The sequence below is a fragment of the Aspergillus saccharolyticus genome (assembly GCF_003184585.1).
Source record: "Aspergillus saccharolyticus JOP 1030-1 unplaced genomic scaffold BP01scaffold_10, whole genome shotgun sequence".
Taxonomy (NCBI): Eukaryota; Fungi; Ascomycota; class Eurotiomycetes; order Eurotiales; family Aspergillaceae; genus Aspergillus; species Aspergillus saccharolyticus.
In genome coordinates, this window is record NW_020290620.1 from 598,784 (window position 1) to 621,036 (window position 22,253).

At 43.3% G+C, this 22,253-nt stretch overlaps 8 protein-coding genes across 8 annotated transcripts in view; 6 read left to right on the forward strand and 2 right to left on the reverse strand.

The window, feature by feature from the left end:
* Window positions 1-566, reverse strand: part of BP01DRAFT_355588 (uncharacterized protein) — a 1,898-nt gene extending 1,332 nt beyond the window's left edge. Inside the window, exon 1 of the mRNA XM_025574732.1 lies at window positions 231-566. Coding sequence (XP_025432577.1) covers window positions 231-457 — 227 coding nt within the window. The 5' untranslated portion in view covers window positions 458-566. The remainder of the gene's footprint in view (window positions 1-230) is intronic.
* A 952-nt stretch (window positions 567-1,518) lies between these two features.
* BP01DRAFT_17841 (uncharacterized protein) lies at window positions 1,519-3,438 on the reverse strand. Its single transcript, XM_025570852.1, has 2 exons — window positions 3,338-3,438; window positions 1,519-3,267 (listed from the first exon to the last, which is right to left on the reverse strand). The coding sequence occupies exon 2, from the start codon at window positions 3,239-3,241 to the stop codon at window positions 1,667-1,669; it is 1,575 nt and encodes a 524-aa protein (XP_025432578.1). The 5' UTR covers window positions 3,242-3,267; window positions 3,338-3,438; the 3' UTR covers window positions 1,519-1,666.
* A 118-nt stretch (window positions 3,439-3,556) lies between these two features.
* Window positions 3,557-4,689, forward strand: BP01DRAFT_422550 (uncharacterized protein). The gene is made up of 3 exons (XM_025579581.1): window positions 3,557-3,635; window positions 3,689-4,358; window positions 4,409-4,689. The coding sequence occupies exons 2-3, from the start codon at window positions 3,715-3,717 to the stop codon at window positions 4,542-4,544; spliced, it is 780 nt and encodes a 259-aa protein (XP_025432579.1). The 5' UTR covers window positions 3,557-3,635; window positions 3,689-3,714; the 3' UTR covers window positions 4,545-4,689.
* A 4,709-nt stretch (window positions 4,690-9,398) lies between these two features.
* BP01DRAFT_355591 (uncharacterized protein) lies at window positions 9,399-10,194 on the forward strand. The gene is made up of 2 exons (XM_025574733.1): window positions 9,399-9,419; window positions 9,523-10,194. Coding segments are annotated over exons 1-2 (444 nt in total). The 5' UTR covers window positions 9,399-9,418; the 3' UTR covers window positions 9,966-10,194.
* Window positions 10,195-11,240: 1,046 nt separating this feature from the next.
* BP01DRAFT_17981 (uncharacterized protein) lies at window positions 11,241-11,881 on the forward strand. The gene is made up of 2 exons (XM_025570863.1): window positions 11,241-11,669; window positions 11,783-11,881. Exons 1-2 carry the CDS (start codon window positions 11,377-11,379, stop codon window positions 11,790-11,792), a joined length of 303 nt encoding a protein of 100 aa, XP_025432581.1. The 5' UTR covers window positions 11,241-11,376; the 3' UTR covers window positions 11,793-11,881.
* A 1,019-nt stretch (window positions 11,882-12,900) lies between these two features.
* On the forward strand, window positions 12,901-13,765 carry BP01DRAFT_18024 (uncharacterized protein). Its single transcript, XM_025570867.1, has 3 exons — window positions 12,901-13,400; window positions 13,451-13,568; window positions 13,618-13,765. Exons 1-3 carry the CDS (start codon window positions 13,189-13,191, stop codon window positions 13,627-13,629), a joined length of 342 nt encoding a protein of 113 aa, XP_025432582.1. The 5' UTR covers window positions 12,901-13,188; the 3' UTR covers window positions 13,630-13,765.
* Window positions 13,766-14,930: 1,165 nt separating this feature from the next.
* BP01DRAFT_338092 (uncharacterized protein) lies at window positions 14,931-16,414 on the forward strand (the record flags this gene model as incomplete). Its single annotated transcript, XM_025573316.1, has 4 exons — window positions 14,931-15,417; window positions 15,470-15,750; window positions 15,795-15,872; window positions 15,918-16,414. Exons 1-4 carry the CDS (start codon window positions 15,209-15,211, stop codon window positions 16,412-16,414), a joined length of 1,065 nt encoding a protein of 354 aa, XP_025432583.1. The 5' UTR covers window positions 14,931-15,208.
* A 439-nt stretch (window positions 16,415-16,853) lies between these two features.
* On the forward strand, window positions 16,854-19,258 carry BP01DRAFT_355596 (uncharacterized protein). The gene is made up of 5 exons (XM_025574734.1): window positions 16,854-17,048; window positions 17,095-17,606; window positions 17,653-18,056; window positions 18,119-18,933; window positions 19,005-19,258. Exons 1-4 carry the CDS (start codon window positions 16,938-16,940, stop codon window positions 18,796-18,798), a joined length of 1,707 nt encoding a protein of 568 aa, XP_025432584.1. The 5' UTR covers window positions 16,854-16,937; the 3' UTR covers window positions 18,799-18,933; window positions 19,005-19,258.
* Window positions 19,259-22,253: the final 2,995 nt, after the last annotated feature.

Sequence of the window (22,253 nt, forward strand, 5' to 3'; positions counted from 1 at the left end):
CCATAAGGATAAACACGAGATAACCACCTGGAAAACACATTGTAGTATCTTGATCAAACGCGATTGTATCGATAAGTGTAGGTGTACTTGTGCAGTGGTTTTCTGTTAGCTTTTGGAGATTTTCGATCTCGCGGTAAGCTTCTGAGCTGATATCGTTACTTCCGTCATCCCAAGGGGAGAGCCTAGTTCAGTTAGTAGCTTCATTCGTACTTCCACAGTATGGCCCGTACTGTTGCTTGATCTTGACAATAGCTTCCTCCCAATTACCTGAACCATTGATCTGTGTTGCTTTGCAAACACATGTTAACTCTTCAATAGTTCCTCTGGATTCGTCATGTGTTCGAATCTTTTCTGTAAGGATTTCATCAATTCTCCAATATGTGTTTGTGCCGCGGAAATGGACTTTACAACCAGGCAACCAGTCCAAATGATGGCTTCGAGCGAGTACAGGATCCATTATCATGCTTCAAGACTGACAGCGAGTCTTCAAGAAGGAGGTGCAAGAGACCTTTATAGGTTTATGTTAAGACTTCTGGAATAGACTGATGAAGGGATGCATTTTCGCACTAGTCAGACTGGAAGGACATTTGGCAGATGTAGTCCACCGTATTCTCGACGGAAATGCAGCTTCCTGTGCGAGCACGTGGCATGGATTAGGTGTAGTGCTTTCAAAGGCCAATATTACATTGTTTCTCGAAACGACTATTTCTCGTAATTACTACAAGCCATAATCTGGGAAGGATTGTGTCTTGTTAGCCAAAACGTTGATTGAGATCATCAGTGAGTTCTAGCTGGCTAGGCTCAAGTGTGAGGGAAAACTTTCAGCCGCCTAAGCAGTTTGTGTGGTTCTGATGGGGTGCGGTAGTTCGTGCGAAGGTCGGCATAGGCCTGAGACAGAAGGCGGTATGGCTGTAAAATTGTACCCATGGAAGAAAAAAGATGTACGTGGTTGTTTGTTCCGGGCTTGGGTATCAGCCAGTCTCACGTGACATATGATTAGGCTGACAACAACCCTGCTGACCCCTCATTAACAAGGCTCCTTTTCCATTTAGTACAGACTTTCGAAGTTTGTGAGAGAGAGTCACATCGGCTATCAACTATAATGGCGCAAGATGACTCAAATCCGAGTGTATTCAAAGAGCTTCCAGATCAAGCAAAGGCAACTGTCGAGAGAATCAAAAAGATTATTGGTGAAGACACTACAAAGAAGGAAGGCAAGGCTAGCAGTGGTTGGGGGTTCTCTAGTGAGGAGCTCAGCCAGGAGATTCAGAGATTATCAGCCGAGCTAAGTATCAATGGATTTAAAGTAAGTCTGACTTTTGGGGACAAATCAGCGGGTTACCTACTGACAAACCTGGCGCGTGTTGTAGGCATACAACTGCAAAGTCCTCCACCTTGTGCACGGCGGAATTATCCAGAATGGAACAGGCCATCAGATCATAATAACGTTGAACGGAAAAGCGAGCTTTCTACACGACAAACCTCTCTTACCATGCCACTACACCACTCAAAAAGAAACTATCTTGGGCGACAATATCGATCTTATAATAATGTCACTGAAAAAAATCTGAGACTTGTGGGAAGATCATGTTCTGAACTTTCACTTCGGGTATAAGTCTGAAGAATAATTATGAAGGCTATCGCTTGCCCAAAGGCTGAGAAGCCCTTATTGCGATTCATTTTCCATTGAATACTGTAGATCCAGTATCGACTCACTCACAGCAGTAGCTAACTGGGGTGAAGGAAGACTAAGGCCTTGTGGGATCAAGTGCGCAGCCGGTGAATCGAAAAATTGCATCCACTCAGGAATATTGACATCAACAGAAACAGACGTTTCCATAAGCTGCACAGGGTTAGGTATCTCTGCCACTACACTAGAAAGAGCATTGGGGTCAGGGGGTGAAGTTTCGGGTTCGCATAAGAGGACTGATAGCGGGATATCATGTATCCAGTCAGGATCATTAATATCAACATCCACTAAAACTGACGTTCCTGTTTCCAGGGGCGGGAAAGACGCAGAACCCGAGGCATCGATGGCTGACAGAGAAAAGGGATATCTTGATGCAAGATCATTGGAATCAGCAGATCGTGCTATGTTCTCGATAGTCGGACAAGCCATCACGTCAAGATTTTCTGCAGATTTGTGTCGTTTATTCTCTCCCTGAGAGATTCCTTCCGGTATCCGACATCTCTTGCGACTGCGCTCTCTGCTTTTTCCGTCGGTTTCTGAGATTATCTGTCCAACTTCGACAGATGAACGATTAAGCGACGTATTAATTCCCGTAAAGGATACATCAGCTTCTGAAAGATGCTCGGAAGACCCGGCAACAATCACATGGTCGACAGACAAGATAGCTATATCTTCATCAGCCTCAACATGGTTATTGAGATGATCAGCAACCTCGACTGGTTGAGAAGGATCCCTTCTGATGATCTCGGCTTTGTAGTCTTTCCGGCGGTCAATAATCCATTGATGTGTGTTTTGAGCCAACAGTCTCCAATAATCAGTCATAACAAGCTCGTGCGCAAGTGCTGGAATATCTTTCAGACGGCAGCGGTCCATGAGACTCCAAGCAAAGAATGTTGGCCAGACAAACGCGAGAGAGGTGCATTTGCGAATTACCCCATCAAGCTCGAGTTGCTGATTATCAAGACATTCCCGAACCCGCCATTCGAGATACTTCAGCTTCATTCCGAATCGAATACAACTTCGCGCTTGATTTTGATTGCTGAAACGCTTGCAAGATCGTATGTACTCTAAGTACTCAGGTCCTTGCCTTCTTGCGCCTTCGACTATGCTGCGTAACTTTGAGGGAAGATCTTCCTTATCTGCCCAGTGCTCGAAATCGTCTGCAAGAGAAAGTGCACCGAGCCCAGCTCGAAAGAAGTCATCTTGGGTCCGCTTCCCATTCACTGTCATAATGTCAATCACACGAGGATCTTCTATTGATAAAACAGTTGGCAAGGGGACTTTTTTAGTCGTTTTCGCGAATTCCATGGTGCTTTCATAATTGAGGTATGACAAGACCCTTGTTACCGTATCAGGTACTTTCTTGACTGGTGAAGTAGGTGCAGCTTGTTCTGATAATCTTTGCGAGAAGACAGAAGAATGAAGGAGTGAGTGTAAGATCTGAAAAGCTGATTCAATCTCGTCCTTGTGGTTGATCAATGTATTCTTATCAAGTTTGTGTATGTTTTTAATCGCGGACAAGGCTCCCAGAATCTCCTGAAGGGACTCCATTGTAGACGATGTGAGCTGGATGTGAGCTGCAAGATAGAGAGGAGGAGACTTGAGTTGAAAACCCATAAAATGTGTTTAAGGGGTCTGAAGACAGACACTTAGCTTCTTGCTCTTACACACCTAGCTAATTGTATACAATTAGCTAGACAGGGATCTTGCCGCCGGTGGCGCTGGCTGTGCTTGTTTTGGGCTGTATACGACATATGAACAGTTTAAAAAAGACTAGGTCTTCAGCGTTGCAGGGATTACAAACAAGATTCTAGCCTCCGAGAATTCTACCTAGGCGCCGGTGACGCTGGCTGAATTATTGAAAGGCCGAGAACTATTCTCACACCATGGCCTGTGATCAACCCGTATTGCCTAGCTTACAACTCACATCAGACCAACCCCTACGGTATGTCCCTTGCGGTATTGAAGCAGTATATAGGTTAATCTTTCGAGGTATAGACATTCACAGAAAGCCAACAAAAATTATGCTCAGATATATTATACGTCATCTTAAAAGACTCTTTACCAGTCACAAAAATGATCGTTTTTCTCTGATATGTTCCTCTGCCATGCATGAAGTTATGGAAGTTCACAGTTTTACAGCCACGTCAGATGAACCTTACGCGTATGGTCCAGATGCGCTAAGTCAGCTATTGTACATCGAAAAGTACCAAGGAATTGGCTGGGGGCTCGAGGATGAACCTTACTTGAAATTTATTGGTCACTACGGTCAGCCGCCTGAACGCAAGTTCACTCATTGGTCACGTACGTTCTTTAACACCTGGGCTCTGCCGCGGAGCATGTTGGAACAAATGGTGCCTGAAGATGAACAAATGTATATGGAATCACATTATGGCTTCAATTGGTCTCGGGTATCAGTCGAGGCGAGGCTCATTTCGGTGCCTACGTGCAGGGCACATTGGACCATGACTCTTGCTGGAGATGGACAAAGTATCAATATATCCTTCGAAGAACAGGAATTTCGATATTATGACAATTCTGTTTATCAGAACACTGATACTATGGCTGTCTACGAGACCAAAGACTGCTCAGTGAAGGGACTATCAGCGAACGTGTGGATTCCGGAGCATCTGAAGCAGCACAATACTTGTCCTTGTGTGGATTGGCTGTGAGTCTAATCCTATATCATAAGACGTTGACTTACTGATTGAGTGTTAGTTTTCTCAATCTTTGGAATTTTGACCGCTTGGGCTTTCTTAATCTTGATAATGGAAGTGGCAACCATCTTCTCACCTTCTTACAGGAGAAACAGAATGAGGTTGTCAGCTCTGCTGAAAGCTATTTTCAATCTTGATATAAGCTCTATTATATATAAGTCTGTCTGCTTCTGCTCTTACTCAATGTAATTAGTTTCTGATATTGCGTTTCTATTATGGCTGAACCCTCAGGATTACCAAAGAGTCAATTCAATAGCCTTGAACTCATGAGGTTTAATAAACAACTCCAATCAATTACTATAGAAAAGAAATTGGATAAGACCCAGAATCATCTTCGTTGGTTTTTATATTTTCACTTAGAGGATTGTACCTTATCTGCCTGTTTGGAATCTTCGACAAACCGCTTGTGTCTCAACTGGAAGCTAGAGGATTCATACATCTTAGAGAATCAATCTGTAGCATTTTATGCTACAGGATATTGTCCCCCTTTCGCTGCAGTCAGCGCTGCTATGTTTACACAAAAACATATCGAGGAGCCAGAGTCAGATGATATTATCTCTTGGATGTGAGTATATATCAAACAGATACATGTACGGTATCAGTTAACATTACCAGCTCCCAAGTGATCAGCTTTTTGCTAGCACGAGGATGGGTTTTTGGTGACTTGAATCAATATGACCAACTTCTCAACATGACCAGCTTCTCAACATGACCAACTTCTCAACATGACCGAGGTTTCTTGGAAAGGGATTCTTGAGAGTAAATGGAGGCAGACCGGGCTCTCTTATTCATACGGGTGTACTGATTGTTTAATCCTGGTATTGCCTGGAGTTCTTCTTCCGAAATCCATGCAAGTCTGTAAACCAGAAATTCCTTCATACCATTTACTCCTTCTCTTGAGTGGAATACAGTATGAATGATAGTACCTGTCGAGTGGCGACTAAGATCATAAGACATAGCTCCATAAGGTTCGACAACCTCAAATGGCTCGATATAGGTTTTGTCGGTAGCCCGAGTGTTGCCGCTATGAGGTTCTTCATCAACATGCGCATCATTCTGGTACGAAGGAGATAGCCCAGGGCCATAGCGCGGTGAGGTCATAGGAATCGTATCGGTACTGGCCGTGTCATTGAACATGGACTCAGGGGTGGAATGATTGTTCGATACTAAATACCATCGAAAATGTTAAATTAAGTCTGCCTTGGTCTATTATAGGTAAGTCACCTTTCAGGGAGTCCTCTGTAGGAGAAGCCATTTTGTAAATTATAACAATTTCAAGTGGAGAATTGAGGTAACAAGAGCCTTGAATCGCGGCTCTATTTATACAATTCTTAAAAAAAATTTAATCTGTGATTTCAAGCACAGATGCTACAATATGGCTTACTGCTGTCTTGTTGTAAGGTCTGCTGAGTTTGGAACGATATACAAATTCTTTGATTTCCTGTCCAGATACTCACCTTTCGCAAGCGCAGATCTTTGGTCGATAGAATCTTCAAGAGCCTAAAGCCTACTCGCAGGCCTCAGCTTCTTCAAATACATATAGTGTCAAAATATTCTAAATGTTAGAATCTTCACCAATCGGAAATAAAGACATCTACTGACCTGGAATAGATTCAGTCACGATGAGCGACTCACCAGAAAATGCTTTGTATAATTTGAGAAGATCTCAATGCGAACTTATTCGAATTCACCATCAAAGCTTGCGTGGATCCTCCACAATGGCTAGAATAGATCAACACAACAAAGAGCCATCTCCTGTGCCTCTTCCTTCATTCGAGTCTATGATTTCAACAACAATGTTGCTTCGTGCCAAGCTGGATTATCTATCAAAAATCACTCGTTCACTTATCAGCCGCGAGCAAATCAGACGTGGTGCAATGATTTCGATTGATGGATATTGCCCTAAGGCTGTGGAGTTTATCACATCCTATCTTGATAATATTTTGGGCAATAACTATATGTCCAATACCTTCAGAGGCCCGGCGACCCCGGTCATCTGTTCTCATTGCACTCACCAGTTGCAGCGTCTGGGAGATCAGGCTAACGTGTCTTGGAAGCTGACAATAGCCAACGTTGAGAAACATCTTCAGAAGCAAAAAAAGCACCGCTGCAAACCTGTGGCTCTTGTTCCGCAGTATCAGCTTACATTAATTGATCTACTCTGCCTAAACTTCCCCCATACTCAACTGAATATTACACCTGAAGACAAGTGGACGCAGCAGGCAGACGTTTGGAAAGGCTATGCTAGACCAGATATTATCGTTTACATTGATGATCTGAAGAACGAAGACTATTTCGAGTTGGTCCAAGCTGGGACACAAAATTTGATCATTTGTGGCACTGAGCGATCATCGGGCTTTCCAATATGGCATACCAGGTGTCGTATGGTGAAGGTGCTCAAAACCATACTAAACGAAACCAGATTTTGATTGGTGGATATGGTCTTGGGATTCTGTTTATCAAAACCTTGGAAACCCTAGCTTTCAATTCGTATGGCTCAAAGAATGACTTTGATAGGGCTACATTCATGACCTTCATCCTTGCTTCGGAGAGATATAATCAAGCTAAATGTTACATTGTGTATGCGAGTGTCAGAAGGACTAGAAAGGCGAAAATAATCTCAGAGTATTTGATCGGGTCAGAAGCATGGCAGAGACAATTCAGATGTCCTCGGCTTACAGAAATCTTGTAGAAAGTTAACGCAATTTGATAGGGCAGGCATAGCAAGCACTCAACAGTTGTAAGTACTATAGCGGTGACACTGAGCAATAAGATAAGCCGTATTATCCACGTAGCGTTCTTCCTCAAGCATGTTGCCAAGGCGGAAAGGCAGCAAGGTGCTGATTTGTATTTCCACGCAGCAGATAGCTAAGGGGCAAAGAGTGCTATACCTAAGCAGGAACGCTATACCACTTCAAGTAATTCGCCGTCACCGCAGACTACGTCCGAAAATCAGATTTGTACAGCCGTGGTCAAACCTGAAAGATCTCTTTACCATTATTTTTCGGTTATATGAATCAAGTTGATAGCAATCATCGACTTTTGCGTTACTAACATGTAGACAGAAATTGGCGTCGATTCTCGGTAGTTACGAGATATCGTCCATGGGTAGCAGCATGTGTTACTGTTGCACTGGCAGGATATATTCGAGCCGACTGAAAGATTCGGAGTGGCAGGACACCAACACACAAGCCGACGATGGTGTAATCTACTTACTACCGATTAATCTGGTTTTATGGAAAAACCCTTAAAAGCTATAGTATGCAGATACATTGTTTGGACTCTTCTTATTAAGGAGATTTTATGATTCTGTAATTTTTTCTTTAGTATCTGCAAAAAGCTATCTTGCTGGGCATATAATTTTTTTGGTATTCTATTTAAGATATAATTAATTCCTGTATTCTTTTTTGCTTAACATCGCTGAACTAGTAAACGTGACCTTATCCATATAAATCTCCTGAGTGTATAGTTACAGTGAGGACGATACGGAACTGAAGCCCGTGTGCGAGGCGGCATAACAGTAACAGCAAATTTACCCAACGGGAAGTCGGAATCAAAGTGATTCCCTTCCGGACTCGCCACTCCCAGCCCTCTTATATTCTCTTTTCCCCTTTCCCTATCTTCGTAAATAGTATCCTTTCTTATTTCACGCTGGCAGGCAACCACCTATCCAGCTCTACCATCCCTCTCGCTGTTACATTATCCCCACGTAGAGAAAGTATTAGCTACTTGCCGTACTCGCTGCCAGGCCTGCCATTCCTGTGTTCTCATAGGACTCTCTGATTTCACTTGTTGATTTTGGATTGGGCAGGTACTCGTGACCAGGCCGCATCGGCTTCTACAACTCTACTCTTTCTTCGCCATCTCTATCTTTTGTTAACATTATTCGAGTCAGGGCTGCTTTTATTGTCTCAAAGCCCGGGTGGGAGGGTAACTCGATTCGTCGAGGGTTTTTCTTTAATCTCAATTTTCTTGCAACAGCATCATGACTGAATTATCGACAAAAACGCCGTGGGCAACAGGCGTGAAGAAAGTTCTTGTTTCTACTTCTACTCTGGAAAATCCCTCTGTGGCTAGTATCCGTCTTGCCTACCATCAAAATACTCATCAAGGATGCATTTCCCTCGGTATCGACGCAAACTCGGGTAATTCGAGCGGGCAAAATACACTTTTGTTCAGAATCTCTCCCGAGTCAGTCAAAACGTGTAGGTTAACTTTGGTAAGCGACGAAACACTATGTCCGGAATATTTTATTACAAGACTCCAGACAAGGGCAAAGAATGTTCGGGACATCTCATTACTTATTTTAGAACTTGATCGGGCGCTTGCGGAGGAGACTGTTCTTTGTCCGTCTAATCTGCCGTCTCCACTCCCTGCAGCGCATAGGGACTTGAATTTCGCCGCTTTTGCCACGGTTTGTGAATCCAAGACTCTACGAATCTATTTTGGTCGGCAACAATTTAGAGATCACGAACTCGGTACACTATGGACCTTTGTCCATGGTCTAAGAACAAAAAACCTTAAAGCGGTGTCTTTCGATGAGGCCCGCCAGGGCCGGGTTGAAAGACGCTGGAAGGATTTGAGTGTATGGCTTGACAAACCGCCTGATTATGAGGAGTCTGCGTCCGAACGGGTGCAGCAAGTGAATCCACCTCCATATCATGATAAATATAAGTTAGCCCGTGCGGGTGAGAAACGGCCCCCAGGTACCTTCAATTCCATCATTCTTCTATACTTCATCTTCTACCATAGTTTGTTAATTCTTTATAGACCACTCTTCTTTACCACCCAAGGATGTCGGACGAAAACGACCGCTCTTGATATCCCCAGAATCGCCATGCTGTCCTACTGAAGTCAATACACCGAGTCCTCCCACTTCACCGGCCTCCAGAGCAACTGACTTTACGCGTCACTCCTCTCCAAGAAGCACAGAGTGTGACACACTTGCGCGTTTTGAGCATATGCTCTATGGTGCTTCCGATGATTTGATCCGCAAATTATTGATTCGCTTAGTATGTCGATGTCTACCGGCCATATCTGATGATTCCGTCGGCCTGGAACTTGAAAACAAGGAGGGTCATTTACTGGAGAAAGCCATTTTGACCAAGATCGAAGTGATCCAACGTCACCTCGAACGCGTAATCGATGCGAAGATCGAATCCATCCTTGAAACACATATCCTGAAGGAAATCGTTCAGGGGACCGTCGACAGTGCTTTGAGCGAGTGTTGTGACAAGGTCTTGGATGAATGCGAAATGCATAAAAATGAATTTAGCGAGCATGTTGACGATAGTAAGACCGACGTACGCATCACAGCCGATGATTGTATGAAGGAGATGGAAGAACAAGCCCAAAAGCACATGGATGAAATAGAAGAGAAAGCGCAACAGTATATGCATAGGATTGAGGATCAGGCAGCAGAGGCTGAGATGTCTGCGCAGAAAACGGGACGTAATTTACAGCGATGGTTGGAAACGTCTGCCCAGTCTCTACCTGCGAGCAAATCAAGGCCTAGCCAGGGGGTGCTGAGCACCAAGGGCAGACGCAGCTCCTTCTAGTGGATTGGTAATAGACACGCAGCTCCTAACATTGTTGTCATGGACTTCAATGGTTTATAGGCTCGTAAAACAATCAGTGAATGAACCAGCATTGAAAGATTCGACGGGCGACTTCAGTTGAAGGGGACTGTCAAAAGCCCGACAGTAGATCTGTAGCCGAACAGCCAGTGTGACACTGGATGACTTTTGAAACAGCGAACACTTCTCTGCAAAATGCAGGACAAGCCCAAAGGTCTCTACTATTGCCAATCCTGTTTGTTAACCAACCCGTCGATAGAAACGGTGGTGCATCGGCGTTCATCGATGACAACTTTCGCTAGCGAACCAGTTTGAGCTCTGCATATAAAGCTGTCTTGTCCTGCTTTTTCAGATTTTGTGACTAAATTATGTGGAATATAATTGCTCCTATGGCTGCATCTACAGGTATGCAAAAAAAGTCAATGCAATAGCATTAAACTTATAAGATTCAACAAGCAACTACTATCAATCACTGTTAGTCAGAAACAGGAGAATGAACAAATTGTTTATCTTGGCTTTAATTCATTTACTTGGAGGAATGTACCTTATCTGCCTATCCAGAAAGTACACTATAAGGCTCGTCTACCCATTTGCATGGTTTGTGTGATTTGATGCATCAAAACATTTTAGCATGAACTCAACTTCAGAATAGCTCTGGTGATAATGTTTGTTCGCTTATATCAATGACAGTTCCTATTAAAGATGGCATCGTTTGAGAGGACATGCAGATAGACCGCACTTGTCTACGGGCATGCTCCACAGCTTGGCACCCTGCTATGCCGTTTGGGGAGAATCTCGTTGGCACCAACGAGATTCTCCCCAAACGGATGTCTTTAGGGCCCTTTAATAGATTTCTTGAATGGACAGGCGAACGTTGATGCTTCTAAACTATATACTCAAGTGACATTCCAAAAACCAGGAGGAGTATTCAAAGGCTGGTATCTGCATAGAATTCGATGTACCTCCTCCGGTCCCTGCTGTTCAAGCACCAGCTCTCTCCACTGTGCATTTTCAAGAAACTCCTCGAATCGCAGCTGTCGATATCCTTCTTCCGTGTTGAAAAGTATACGCTCCTCCTTCAGAGTAGAAGAGTGAAGTATCCCCCGATACGTGGGCGTTGATGCAGTGTTTTTAATGAGGTTTCTATATCATATGGGTATATAGAATTAAAACAAGGCTCGCAGAGATACTGACATAGATACTGAAGATTGCGCCTCTGAATCCTCGACGACATCGACTGTTCTCCATACACTATTGCGGATGGAGAGAATAAAATGGGAAATCATGGTTGGGATTTTCAATTCAGGCGAGATATCATGAATACGCGCTGACTAGATGAAGATTATACAGCAGACTGTAGAACTGTGGTTTTTTTCGAACACTCCTTATACTGATGTTATATGACGACAAGACAATGGAGACTTCTTATAAATGTTTATGTACATCTCAAGTATTTGGCCTATTTGCATGCTTTGACAAAATCGTAACGTTTCTTCAAAGATTCATATCTCACAGTCTTCCATCCCAAGTAGATGCCATCAAAACTTGTGATCACCTCAATCACTCGACCAGCACTACCGTCATCCACCTGATAGGAATTTCCAATCTGAACAATTTCCTCCCCCTGTCCGATTTCTTCTATTATAACATGGGGCAGGCTCGCATCTGCAAACTAGCAATAATCCTGTAAGTTACTTGACAGAAACCGGAAAAGTACGCATACCGGTCTTGAGTCACTGTAATGAGTTGTCTGACGAGAAGCTTCTGTCAAGCAATGAACCTTAGCTAAGAGGCCACAGATGCATTTAAATTTATGACGTACCATGCTCATACAACATTGTAATATGAGAGTCATGTTCCCTTTCAAGGAGCCACGGATTCTGAATCAGCTCTGGGTCCATACTGTTGTTCAGGTCACTGATGGCCAATCGACCAGAAAGTGAAATAAGTACTATATAGACGGATTCGAGTTCTTGAGAAGTAAATCTAAGATCTATGCACAAAATGGAAATTGGTTATGTTGCATCTCAAAAGATGAGAACCAATAGAGGAAAGAGAAGCTACAGGATACGTCCCTGGCATCACAAAGCCGCTTGATAGACAATGTGAACCTCTATCTCTGAATCTGAGGGGCACTAACTCGTATAGGGTAAATTTGAAGACGTCGGCCATGTCCGAAATCTCGAAGTATGATTACAACTTCCTGTCAAGATGTGGCTCAGACTGCCCCTCGCCACCCCTATCGGATATGAAAATACAGGATGAGCCCACCAGAGTTGCGGTAAGCCATATTTCATTGGGCTTGGTAGATTTATTGGCTATCTTCGCAATGGACAGGGCAACCTTGTTGCTTTCCATACTAGTCCGTCGATTTCGGCCTGCGATACGCTGTGTCGAAAAAGCAGTAAATATGAACTCCCAAACCTATCAGGGCTATAGTGAGCCCTTTTAGATAAGTTTGAGATATCAGACCCTATAGCGCTTGGACCGGTTGCGTGGAAGCTCCGCCGGGGTAGTTTACAACCCCTGATTTAATGAAAACCTTGGTTAGTATTGCAGCAAAGAGAAACACCCTAGACGAGTTCCAAGGCTTGAACCTTGTCTACCGAACAAGCCCAGTAGGACATTTAAAACCTGTCTGAAAGGGCTTTAAACTGTGAAGCCCTTGTTCGAATATTAATGAAACCTGGGGAGTAGGGTTCCTCGCTGAAGGTCGTCGGGCCGACACAATTTCGCTAGTTGAATTGCTGCAGAGTTAGTACTCTCGTCGGATTGTGCATTATCCCATATGAGCGTTGGTGTTTCTTGCTTATCTCGTGACCAATGATGAAGAAAAGAGTACAGTGACACACAATTGAATTTAAGCTCTACAGCAGGAGTTTTGGTTGAGTATTTCTCGGGACCATAAAGCTGGACTAGTGCTGGACTGGTCCACGCTAGCAAGGTAGTTGCAGCTACGGCTCCTTACAACCAATTTTATTCGCTACATCGATAATGTCTCAGCTTGTGATATTATAGCACGATGATGGCTTGATATCTTGCATATTGTGATAGTCCAAGCTGTATTTGTGTTGGTAAAAATGTATCACATAAGAGCTATATAAGCAAGTCGACAACCGATCAAGAGCTCAGAACAGGACAATTCGATCATTGCGAACAATTTGACATAAAGTTTATATCTTTGCTTGAATCCCTAGTTGTTACTATGTCTTTATTCATCGGTAACGTCTTCAACAAGGCTCTCCAAAAGGCGATTCCAGTCTATATAGCCGAATCCGGGGAGGGCTACAAACGTCTTACAGGGGTCATTGCTGAAAGTGTCAAAAACGCTGCCCTTGCAAAGATCAAAGCCCCTTTCGAAGAAGGAAGATTGTTCAAATTTGAAGACATGAAGGAAATGCACCAATTGACAATAACGTCAGTTATTCTTCGAGAGACTCCACATATTCTATGCTAACTATACTCAGTAACATGTGTCACCCGAGTGATTCCGATCCACAGGATCACTACTCTATTCAGGGTGAGGGCACAACTGGTGAGAAGGTCAAAGGTGGACACGTCCCTGACGATGCATCCAAGCAAACTGTATGGTAACCCTCTGGGAATACAAAAACTTAACTAAACAATTCAATAGCAAACCAAGTAGGTTTTGAGCCACCGAAGCCAACCCTGTTGCCTCATTCTCTGTCTGTCAGGAATGAATCGGAATTCACAAGGCTAAATCGCCTCTATACGAAGAAAAAAAAAGGATCTGTCCCACTTCTTTCATTCTTTGATCCATATGAATCTATGAATACGAATTAAAAATTTTTCGTACAAATTTCCCCACTTGAATGGAAAATTCATGTCGTTTCTGGGATACTGTGCGAACAGCAATACGCACTTCGAGTATAGCAAAGAACTTATAATAATTTTAGTTATATGCAACACTGAAAATACAATAATGTTTCATAAGCTGCTCCTTGATCAAGGCTACAAACTATCTCAACTCTAAGCATGCATCTTTTTATTATTTTGTAAGATATTTCTGCTGTGCTAAAAGTTATTTTGAGAGACCTGTAATCACTGGTGCTTGAACTCTTCCACACTATCCAGATAGCGACGTAACTTTCAAGCACTGCAAAAAATTCTGTAAGATGTATAACATCATCTACTGCTATAACAATGTCAATCTCTACTGGGACATATTATAATCTTATGTTTGATGGTAACATATTCCTTCCAGTATATCCGAGACTTTATCAATACCTACTAATTTGAAGGAGTCCTTTGGCGCCACGGAGAATCTCTCAATAACAAGCCAAGTAGCTCGACGTGCAGGATTGTGACATAGGCAACAACCCTGCTGAATCGAACATGTTGATTTGTAGACATGGTGATGATCCAGCATTACAGCGTTATCCAGCTGTTCAATGGATGCTATTTTTCTCAGTTGCCTTGAATTATCTAGTATGCCTATTACAAACTAGTGGTTGCCTTCAAACACAGAAGCTATTTCTGGCTGGACGAGCTGATGCTCAAAACTGGTCTCGAAGAGCGATGAGCCATTCAAGGGCTGCCATTGGTCTATGATGAATTAGAAATGTTAATCCGTACAGCTTTACTATATTGCTGTTCTATATGCCTTGCACAAGCTCTGACATTTATTAGGGTATATACAGCTAAACCTTAGCCGAAAGACACCTGAACAAACTTGCTGGCGATTAAGACTATTTTGATAATACTAGGTGCCCGTCTCAACCTGCCTGGAAGATGATGTTGCGCTGGGATTGAGGATAGGAATCATGTGAGTCTGACCCTCTCATAAATCATTTCTAGGCCTGTCCCCGACAAGCCTGTATCATACGGTTAGATTGATGTAATAGGATAGCTAGGATCTAAAACATAGAAGGCGAAGGTTTGGAGCATTTCGAATAATAATCTGGCTTCTGATACTTGAATCCAAATCTGCGGCCTAATAAGTGCAATCGTATTGGGGTTCTTAAGCTACTTCAAACATTCAGAAGTAATGTGGTTTGGGCGTCAATAAACTAGGCGGAGCGTTCTGTCATAACCCCTTCCGAGGGTTTTTCCGACACCGTTCTGACCCAAGCTGAGCGACAAAGGGGCTGAGCCTGCTCAAAGAACACACACTGTCTAATCATAAGCTCCCTCCTACCCACTGTTCATCCCTCTATTTAACCAACTTACATTCATAGATTCAGCTTATTTCTTATCACTCTTCTATGTATTCAATTATTCGTTTACGTACGTCATCTAAGAACCACTTGTCAAGAAACATGTCTTCTCTCGCCCCTGGACATATTCTTCGAGGTACTCATTGGAGTTATCAAATTTCGCAACCTCTAAGAGGCGATAGAACACAGACATCGTCCATCTTCAAAGCCGAAGTCATTCAAGCCTGTAATGACAACAGTTCTACGACACCTAGATGGTTGATTCTATTGTATCTACTATAATTACCTATTAGGCTAACTCTTGTGCAGGGCTTCTATCAAAGTTGCTTCGCCTAGTGATCCAATCTCTGTGCAAAACTTAGCCCGTGAATATCAGGTCTACTGTCTTCCCGCTATTGCATCTGCCAAGTGTTTTAGGACGTTTTACGACTTGATCGACAACAAAACTATTGCTTTAGAATGGCTGGACACTACTCTTGCAGAAGTGGAATACCAACCTACGACATATATTTATTCACTCATCTCAGAGGTTTTGAGAGCACTGCTACAGAGCTGTGTCATTTTAGAAGCTCTTGGCTTCGTCAATACAGGTAAGGCTCGCGATTTCTGTATTTACTGTCGTTAAACCAAATAGACTACAAACCCGCCAATGTCCTGCTTTCCAGGACGAAGACGAATGATCCTACCGCCAAAGTAGGAGACTTAGGACTTGGTAAGTAAGATTTTGACGCAAGTCATCATATTATTGACAGCCTAGCAGTGTTCCCAGCGGGCAGCAGGTTTAATTGCCAGCCGTATGCTATGCGCGCTCCTGAAATCTTCCTAGGTCAAGCTTGCACGGGACCCTCGCAGGTCTGGGCTATTGCCGCGATGCTACTTTCCTGGATCAGACCTGGTATCTTGGGCGCGTGGGATAGCCCTTCTAAATTCATAGACGACGCTTGGTCTATGGCGAAGATTAAGCGGCTCTTTCCGCACTGGATTATTCCAACTCCAGACGAAGTCGACGATTGTGTGCTTAAAGCGGTCGTTGAGGGTGCTATATCTTGCAGCAGAGACGTGCCAGATCTACAAGCTATCTTGCCCTTTGAGGAAGAAACAGAGAAGGTGGAGATGCCGCAACAATTAAGGGATCTCCTCCGTCTTATGTTAGTTGTTAGTCCTTTTGAGAGACCTTCTGCAGCGTTTGTACTCTCTTCAAAGGAGTTTGGTTCATTTGAAAAGATTACAAAAGAGGGCAGTATTGTATCTTGATCTCAAGAATGGTTGAGCGAGCGTAAGCTTTTGTGGTTCGTGCTGAAGTAATCGATTTCATTACCTTTTCTAGCACTTATTCCGCCTGAAAATATCAACGCCCTAATGGTGTTAGGAGTTAGTCAAGCTGTGTTGTAGTTGTTAGAGATTACACAGAGACCAGTAATATCATCAAGGTTTATAATATACCTTGCTAAGAGTGGTTTATTCAATGCTCAGTTAGCACTAGCCTGGTATAGAAAGTGCGAGATTTTTTTTTGGATAAGAGCCGACTATTTTACTGCATGGCCTAGGCTTTCGGAGAAGGCAGTGCAAGGATGTGGCTTTTTTGAACCGACCGTCACAGACACCAATTTGTCCTTCCGGTTCTAGGTCGGAGGATATATCTTCCGATTTGCCAAATGCCGGGACCCAAAAGAATTTAACTGAGGGGCAGCGGGTATTTCACTCCACTCCACTCCACTTGTCTACAAGCTTCCCTGTGGAAAGTCTGACTCAAAACAAATTGATTAGATACTCACATATGGATATATCTATGGTCAAACGCGTATCAAGATGGGCGCTGGATGCCTGCGCAAAAGCAGAAGCCCAGGGCAAATCAAAATTAGAGCCAGAACTGTTTGAAAACGATGAAGTAAGTACTTCTTTCCACCCAGGAAGCATTACGCTAAGACATATAGATCAAGCATGACGCTCTTATTCTTTTCGATAAGCTTAGACGGCCTCAAAATCGAGTTGATCGCACTGCGGATGATATTGCAAAGATTGTGCTTGATCCATCATTAAAACCTTGCATAAATCGCTGGGATAAAAATCCGCAAGCTTTCGGTGGGATTATTAAGCAGGGAGAACCAAATTCGACTGAAGAAGATCTTTTCCTAGCGAAGTGCTTTCATTTAGCATATGAAGCTGAGAGAGAGAATCTCATAAACAGTTTACGTCTACGATTCTGCTATATGTTTTTCTACAGATTCAGCCAATTCTGCTCTACACTGATAGGGGTCAACCATGATACTTTTGATGTTGTCTTTAGGAGCATCAAACAAGCCGGGCTATATCAGCTGGACGAAACCGACATACGCAGAAAGTTGTCAAGCTGGATTAGATATGGGGAAAGATTTGAGCTTCTTGTGCAAGATCTGGGCAGTCCCGGCATTCTGTTTCTGCTTCCATTTGACCACGGGGAAATTTTGTAAGTATTATGGGAGATACTTGACCATCATCTAACATTCAGATAGTTGGAGAGAGAAGGTTCCAAAATCAGGGCACAGACGTGACAATTTGATTAAATCTCTTCGTCAAAGACTTCAATGTGACGCTGGAGATGAGGAAGGGATTGTCAATCAGAGCGATGCTCACAGAGTTGCTACAACGATTCTGGATTTCTATGTTCAAGGTATGATAAAAGGCTTTCAAACAACTTACATGCCGTCCTTGGCTACAGATTCCGGAGAAATATCTACCTCTCGATCTTGTAATGATGCATTTGGAAATCCTCGGTATCTGCCTCAATCACAGAGGTCTCGGCGTCTGCATCAGTCAAGAAAATGCAAGGGCGGTGGTTTGAATCCTCGTTATCGCAAGACGAAACAGAGCAAGAACCTTGCAAATTCTCAAACATTTACACCCGCACGCGACACTGGTAAGCTGCCTCGTGACCATTGTGATAATTTAGGCGTTTTTGCATTGCTAACCGCAACATAGCGCGGTCGGTCGCACCATTTCCGGCAGGGATGTCTGATAGAGATGACACTCATTCCACACAATCAGCACAAGAGACGCGAAGATATGCTTCCACGGGCGAGAGGCTCGATGTGAGTTTCACGCGAGCGTCGATTCCAGAGAATGAAAGTATTTCTGAGTCTACGCCCCGAAGTTGTAGTCACAGAACAGCCTCACCAAACATAGTCCAAGGATCTGAAGTCTGTGAGATTGATATGAATTCACACAGTAATCCACAACCCCTTCAAACAACAGGGATGGTGACATATGACACAACGGTAGCAGACAACATACAAGCAGATCTTCTTCTCCTCCCCACAGGCTTACCATTACTCAATGCCATGAGTAATGACGGCATATATCAATATGTTTTTGACCCTGCCCAGCATTTCAGGACCCTGGACGAGACACAAGACTGCATGTATCCAGGGTTCAATCCCGCAGAATACATATCACAACCACTCCAAAATTCCCTGGATCTGGGTGGTATTTCCTCATCTTATACAGTGGACACCTCACCTTATACAGTGGACACAAATGCACTGCATGAAACATCACAAGGACTTTTTTTTGACCCAGCCGAGCATGTACAACCAATATTCATGCCATATCAAAGTGTCGGTTCACCTACACCTCCTTCAGCTCAGACGCTGGATTCATAGAGTAACTGGGTGGAGTTGATGCAATAAATTGATGGCTGAAGAGAGCGCGAATCTCATATTCATGAGTCTTGCAGCTTTAATCAACCCCTCGATCTGCTTGCCGGGACGATGAATGAGTGAATGACCCGAGGTACAACCTAACCGCCAACAATGTGACATATGCCAACAGTCAGCTATATAAATGTGCAAATTTCAAGCAGACACGTACCTTTGCAACCCATGATAGCTAAATGTCTGATCAAAACTGGCTTGCCACTTCATGTTAATCTACAATGGATTCCCCACAAAAAGGCAAGTGAGACCAGGTACAAGATCTACTACACCATCATGATACACGTAAGACCCAGTCCCCAGCTTTACCACTTCATTTTGACTTGTGGTAAATTCATTATTAAGATTGTCTCGAGGAATAAGTTTTGGTTCGTTTCCAGGCACTATGAGGATGGGTATGATATATTCCGGACCGGTGGTGTTCTTGATAGAGATCCGTGTCACAATCTTCCATGCTGTATAGCCTAAATGCTGGGATTTCTATCAGCAAAGATCACGTTTAAATAGAATGAACACTCACCGCCAATTTCAGGCTCCTTAGAAGGGGTGCGACATTGTTGTCAAGACTTCGATTTGAGTATTGTATATTTCCGTTTGTCTCAGACTTTTCGATTGATGCACTCTCTAGAGCTTTCTGTAAGAGACTTAGGGAGCTTTTAGCATGCTGCGATTCTATCTCTATTGTTTGTATAGTTGTAGGTGCCATTATGGATCTGACAGCGAACAAGATATAGCTATTACATCTGGGTATTAGGTTCTGTTTTTCATTCTCAATGTGAGGAATTTGATCGTGAGTATTCATACCTTGGGTTTAGGATATTCAAAAGGCAAGCTAGTTAATCATCGTTGGAGGTATCGATCAAGACACAGATTTAAAGTGTTTAAAAAGGGAAATTGAGGGGTTCCGAGTAACCATGAGGTGTCGGTGCCCAACGGCAAACATTTTGTTTCCGGAATAAGGATTTTCCATCGGTCTCTTAGTAAGTGGCAATAACCAACTTCATTTGCGGGCAACCGGAGCACCCTGCCGTGCGTAACACTCCCTTCCAAATCGTGCATCATACGCACTTTACAGTACAAGTGCCTAATACCATCAATTGCTTCGCGATAAGCCGATTTGAACGGGAATCCGCCGGACCAGGCCGGTCGCATCATATAATCGTTGAGTTCTTGCTCTGACTTGAATGGGCCTGCAATGTGATTGGGTACCGGAACACTTCTAATAGGTGTTCCCACTGTGGAGCAGATTGTGCTCTTGCCCCACGGATTCTTACATAGGCTACGCTCCAGTGACAAACCAAGTCCAGACTCAATCAGAGCATCTGAGATTATTTCAACCAAGTGTGATACAGTACCTAGTTGCATCTTTCCTCCATCTTTCCTCCATCTTTCCTCCATCTTTCCTCCATCTTTCCTCCATCTTTCCTCCATCTTTCCTCCATCTTTCCTCCATCTTTCCTCCATCTTCCTTCCATCTCTCCGCCATTTTTCCGGTATCATCCCGCCATTTCCTCCAGATATCTACTGATTCTCATATTGATTTTATTTACTCTGTAATGGCTGCGTCATCACGCAATCAACGGCGTTCACGCTTTCCAATTACCTGTAAGGAAGCTTGGTGTAAAATTGAAAAGGTTAGGCGTACAGTACTATCTTCAAAAACCAATCTCTAAGAAATAGCAAAGATACGCGGATAATCACGCTAGCTTTCGACTCTTTATCTCAGGATCCAATCTCATCCAAGGATCAGAAGTTCCATAATTTCTTATCAGCTATACGATTGAGATGCGAATCCTATAGTACAGCTTGTATTAACTGCCTGCGTCACTGTAATTGGCAAGGACAGTATCACCTGCATAAAGCGTAATCAATATGATGTGCTTCTCAATTATATACTTTGATGGCAAATACAACAAGATGAAAAACTTTTAGAGTATTTAGAGCATTGCTCTTATTGTCGGTATTTTTAGAGAGATGACTGAAAGCGGTCCCTCTACGCTACAGTCAATAAGAAGTTGACATGGAGCCGTATGCACCTGGCGTATGATAATGGACTGCTTGCCCGCAGGAGTAGACTTCAAACCCCTGGTCGGTGCGGAATAGAACTTGTTTACCTAGAAATTTGTTAATGCTGTCTATGTACCAACCCCGCACCAGAATATATCTAACACACCACTATGATAGTGCCATAATATTCTGTGGATAAACCTTGGTTCGCTGAGGAGGGTGAGATAGGTTTATGATTCGATTATAGAAATGCACGGGCTCCTGTGGCGCTCAACACTCATAGCAAATCGCACACCGGAGTCCTGAACTTGTGGACTTACCATCGGATAGGCACGCCCCTTCTATTTCATCCGTATCCATGCTTCGGATACCAACAAAGCGCCGACAGGTTTCTAAGCCTTTTCCAAGAATATGCATTTTTCTATTCAGTTGTTCTCGTAGTGCACGGGATTCCTCCGACTCGCCGGCGATGCGGGATACTAGCTCGGACGGCATATTGAAAACTTAACGGGCTCAAATAGCGAAGTCAGAGATTTAATCAATCTGAACTCTATAACCTCAACTGCGACATCGTCGATAAATCTTTTCAATGCCACCTGCAGCAGTTAGCGTTGGCCACGGAGAAGACGGGCCTTATTATAATCCAGTGTACCTTATAATAGGCGAGCATGCAATTGTACTAAAGATGGTGGAAAGCGTATATCTCTATAGCACATTTAAAGATACATTATCGCTTATACACAAACAAAGTAAGCAAGAGTTTAGAATATCTATAATATTTTCTGTAGTATACTACCAGCGGGTCGGAAACAGCGCCAATTTCTTCTATTGACTAGGGCTTAATATCATTATTGTTTATAAAACATGCAGTGTTGTTCCATATTCATCTTGGAACTGAGTTGAGCCTTACCAGAAATAGATTGATCAATTGGCTAGACTTTTGGAATAATAAGCTCTAGGTGCGACAGAGCTGACTTCGGATCGCAGCGTGGCTCTAGGAAGATGCACCAATGACTGTGTGGGTACACTAGCCCAATGCTGGATTGACAATAGTGTACATCCGTATCGTCTGTCTTGAAACAATACTTGACTGGTCTGAATTTCTGCTGCATATAGGTATCAAGCCACATTATGGCGCAGCATCGACATCACGTTACCAAAGCATTCTCCCTGATCAACATTCGTCGCAATGGTGAGCCCTGCTTGAGATTTCCGCTTCTATTGGTTGTCCGCCAAGCGATAAAGAAATTAGTACATGCAAATTTTGATGTCCTGAAAGTCTAGAGCTTGCGAGTGCCCAAAAAGAAGCTTTCTTAGCTGATACATCGAGCACATGTCTAGAACTATTTACAATGTTGCATATAGTAAATTACATATCTTCGCTGTGCTTCAGTGTT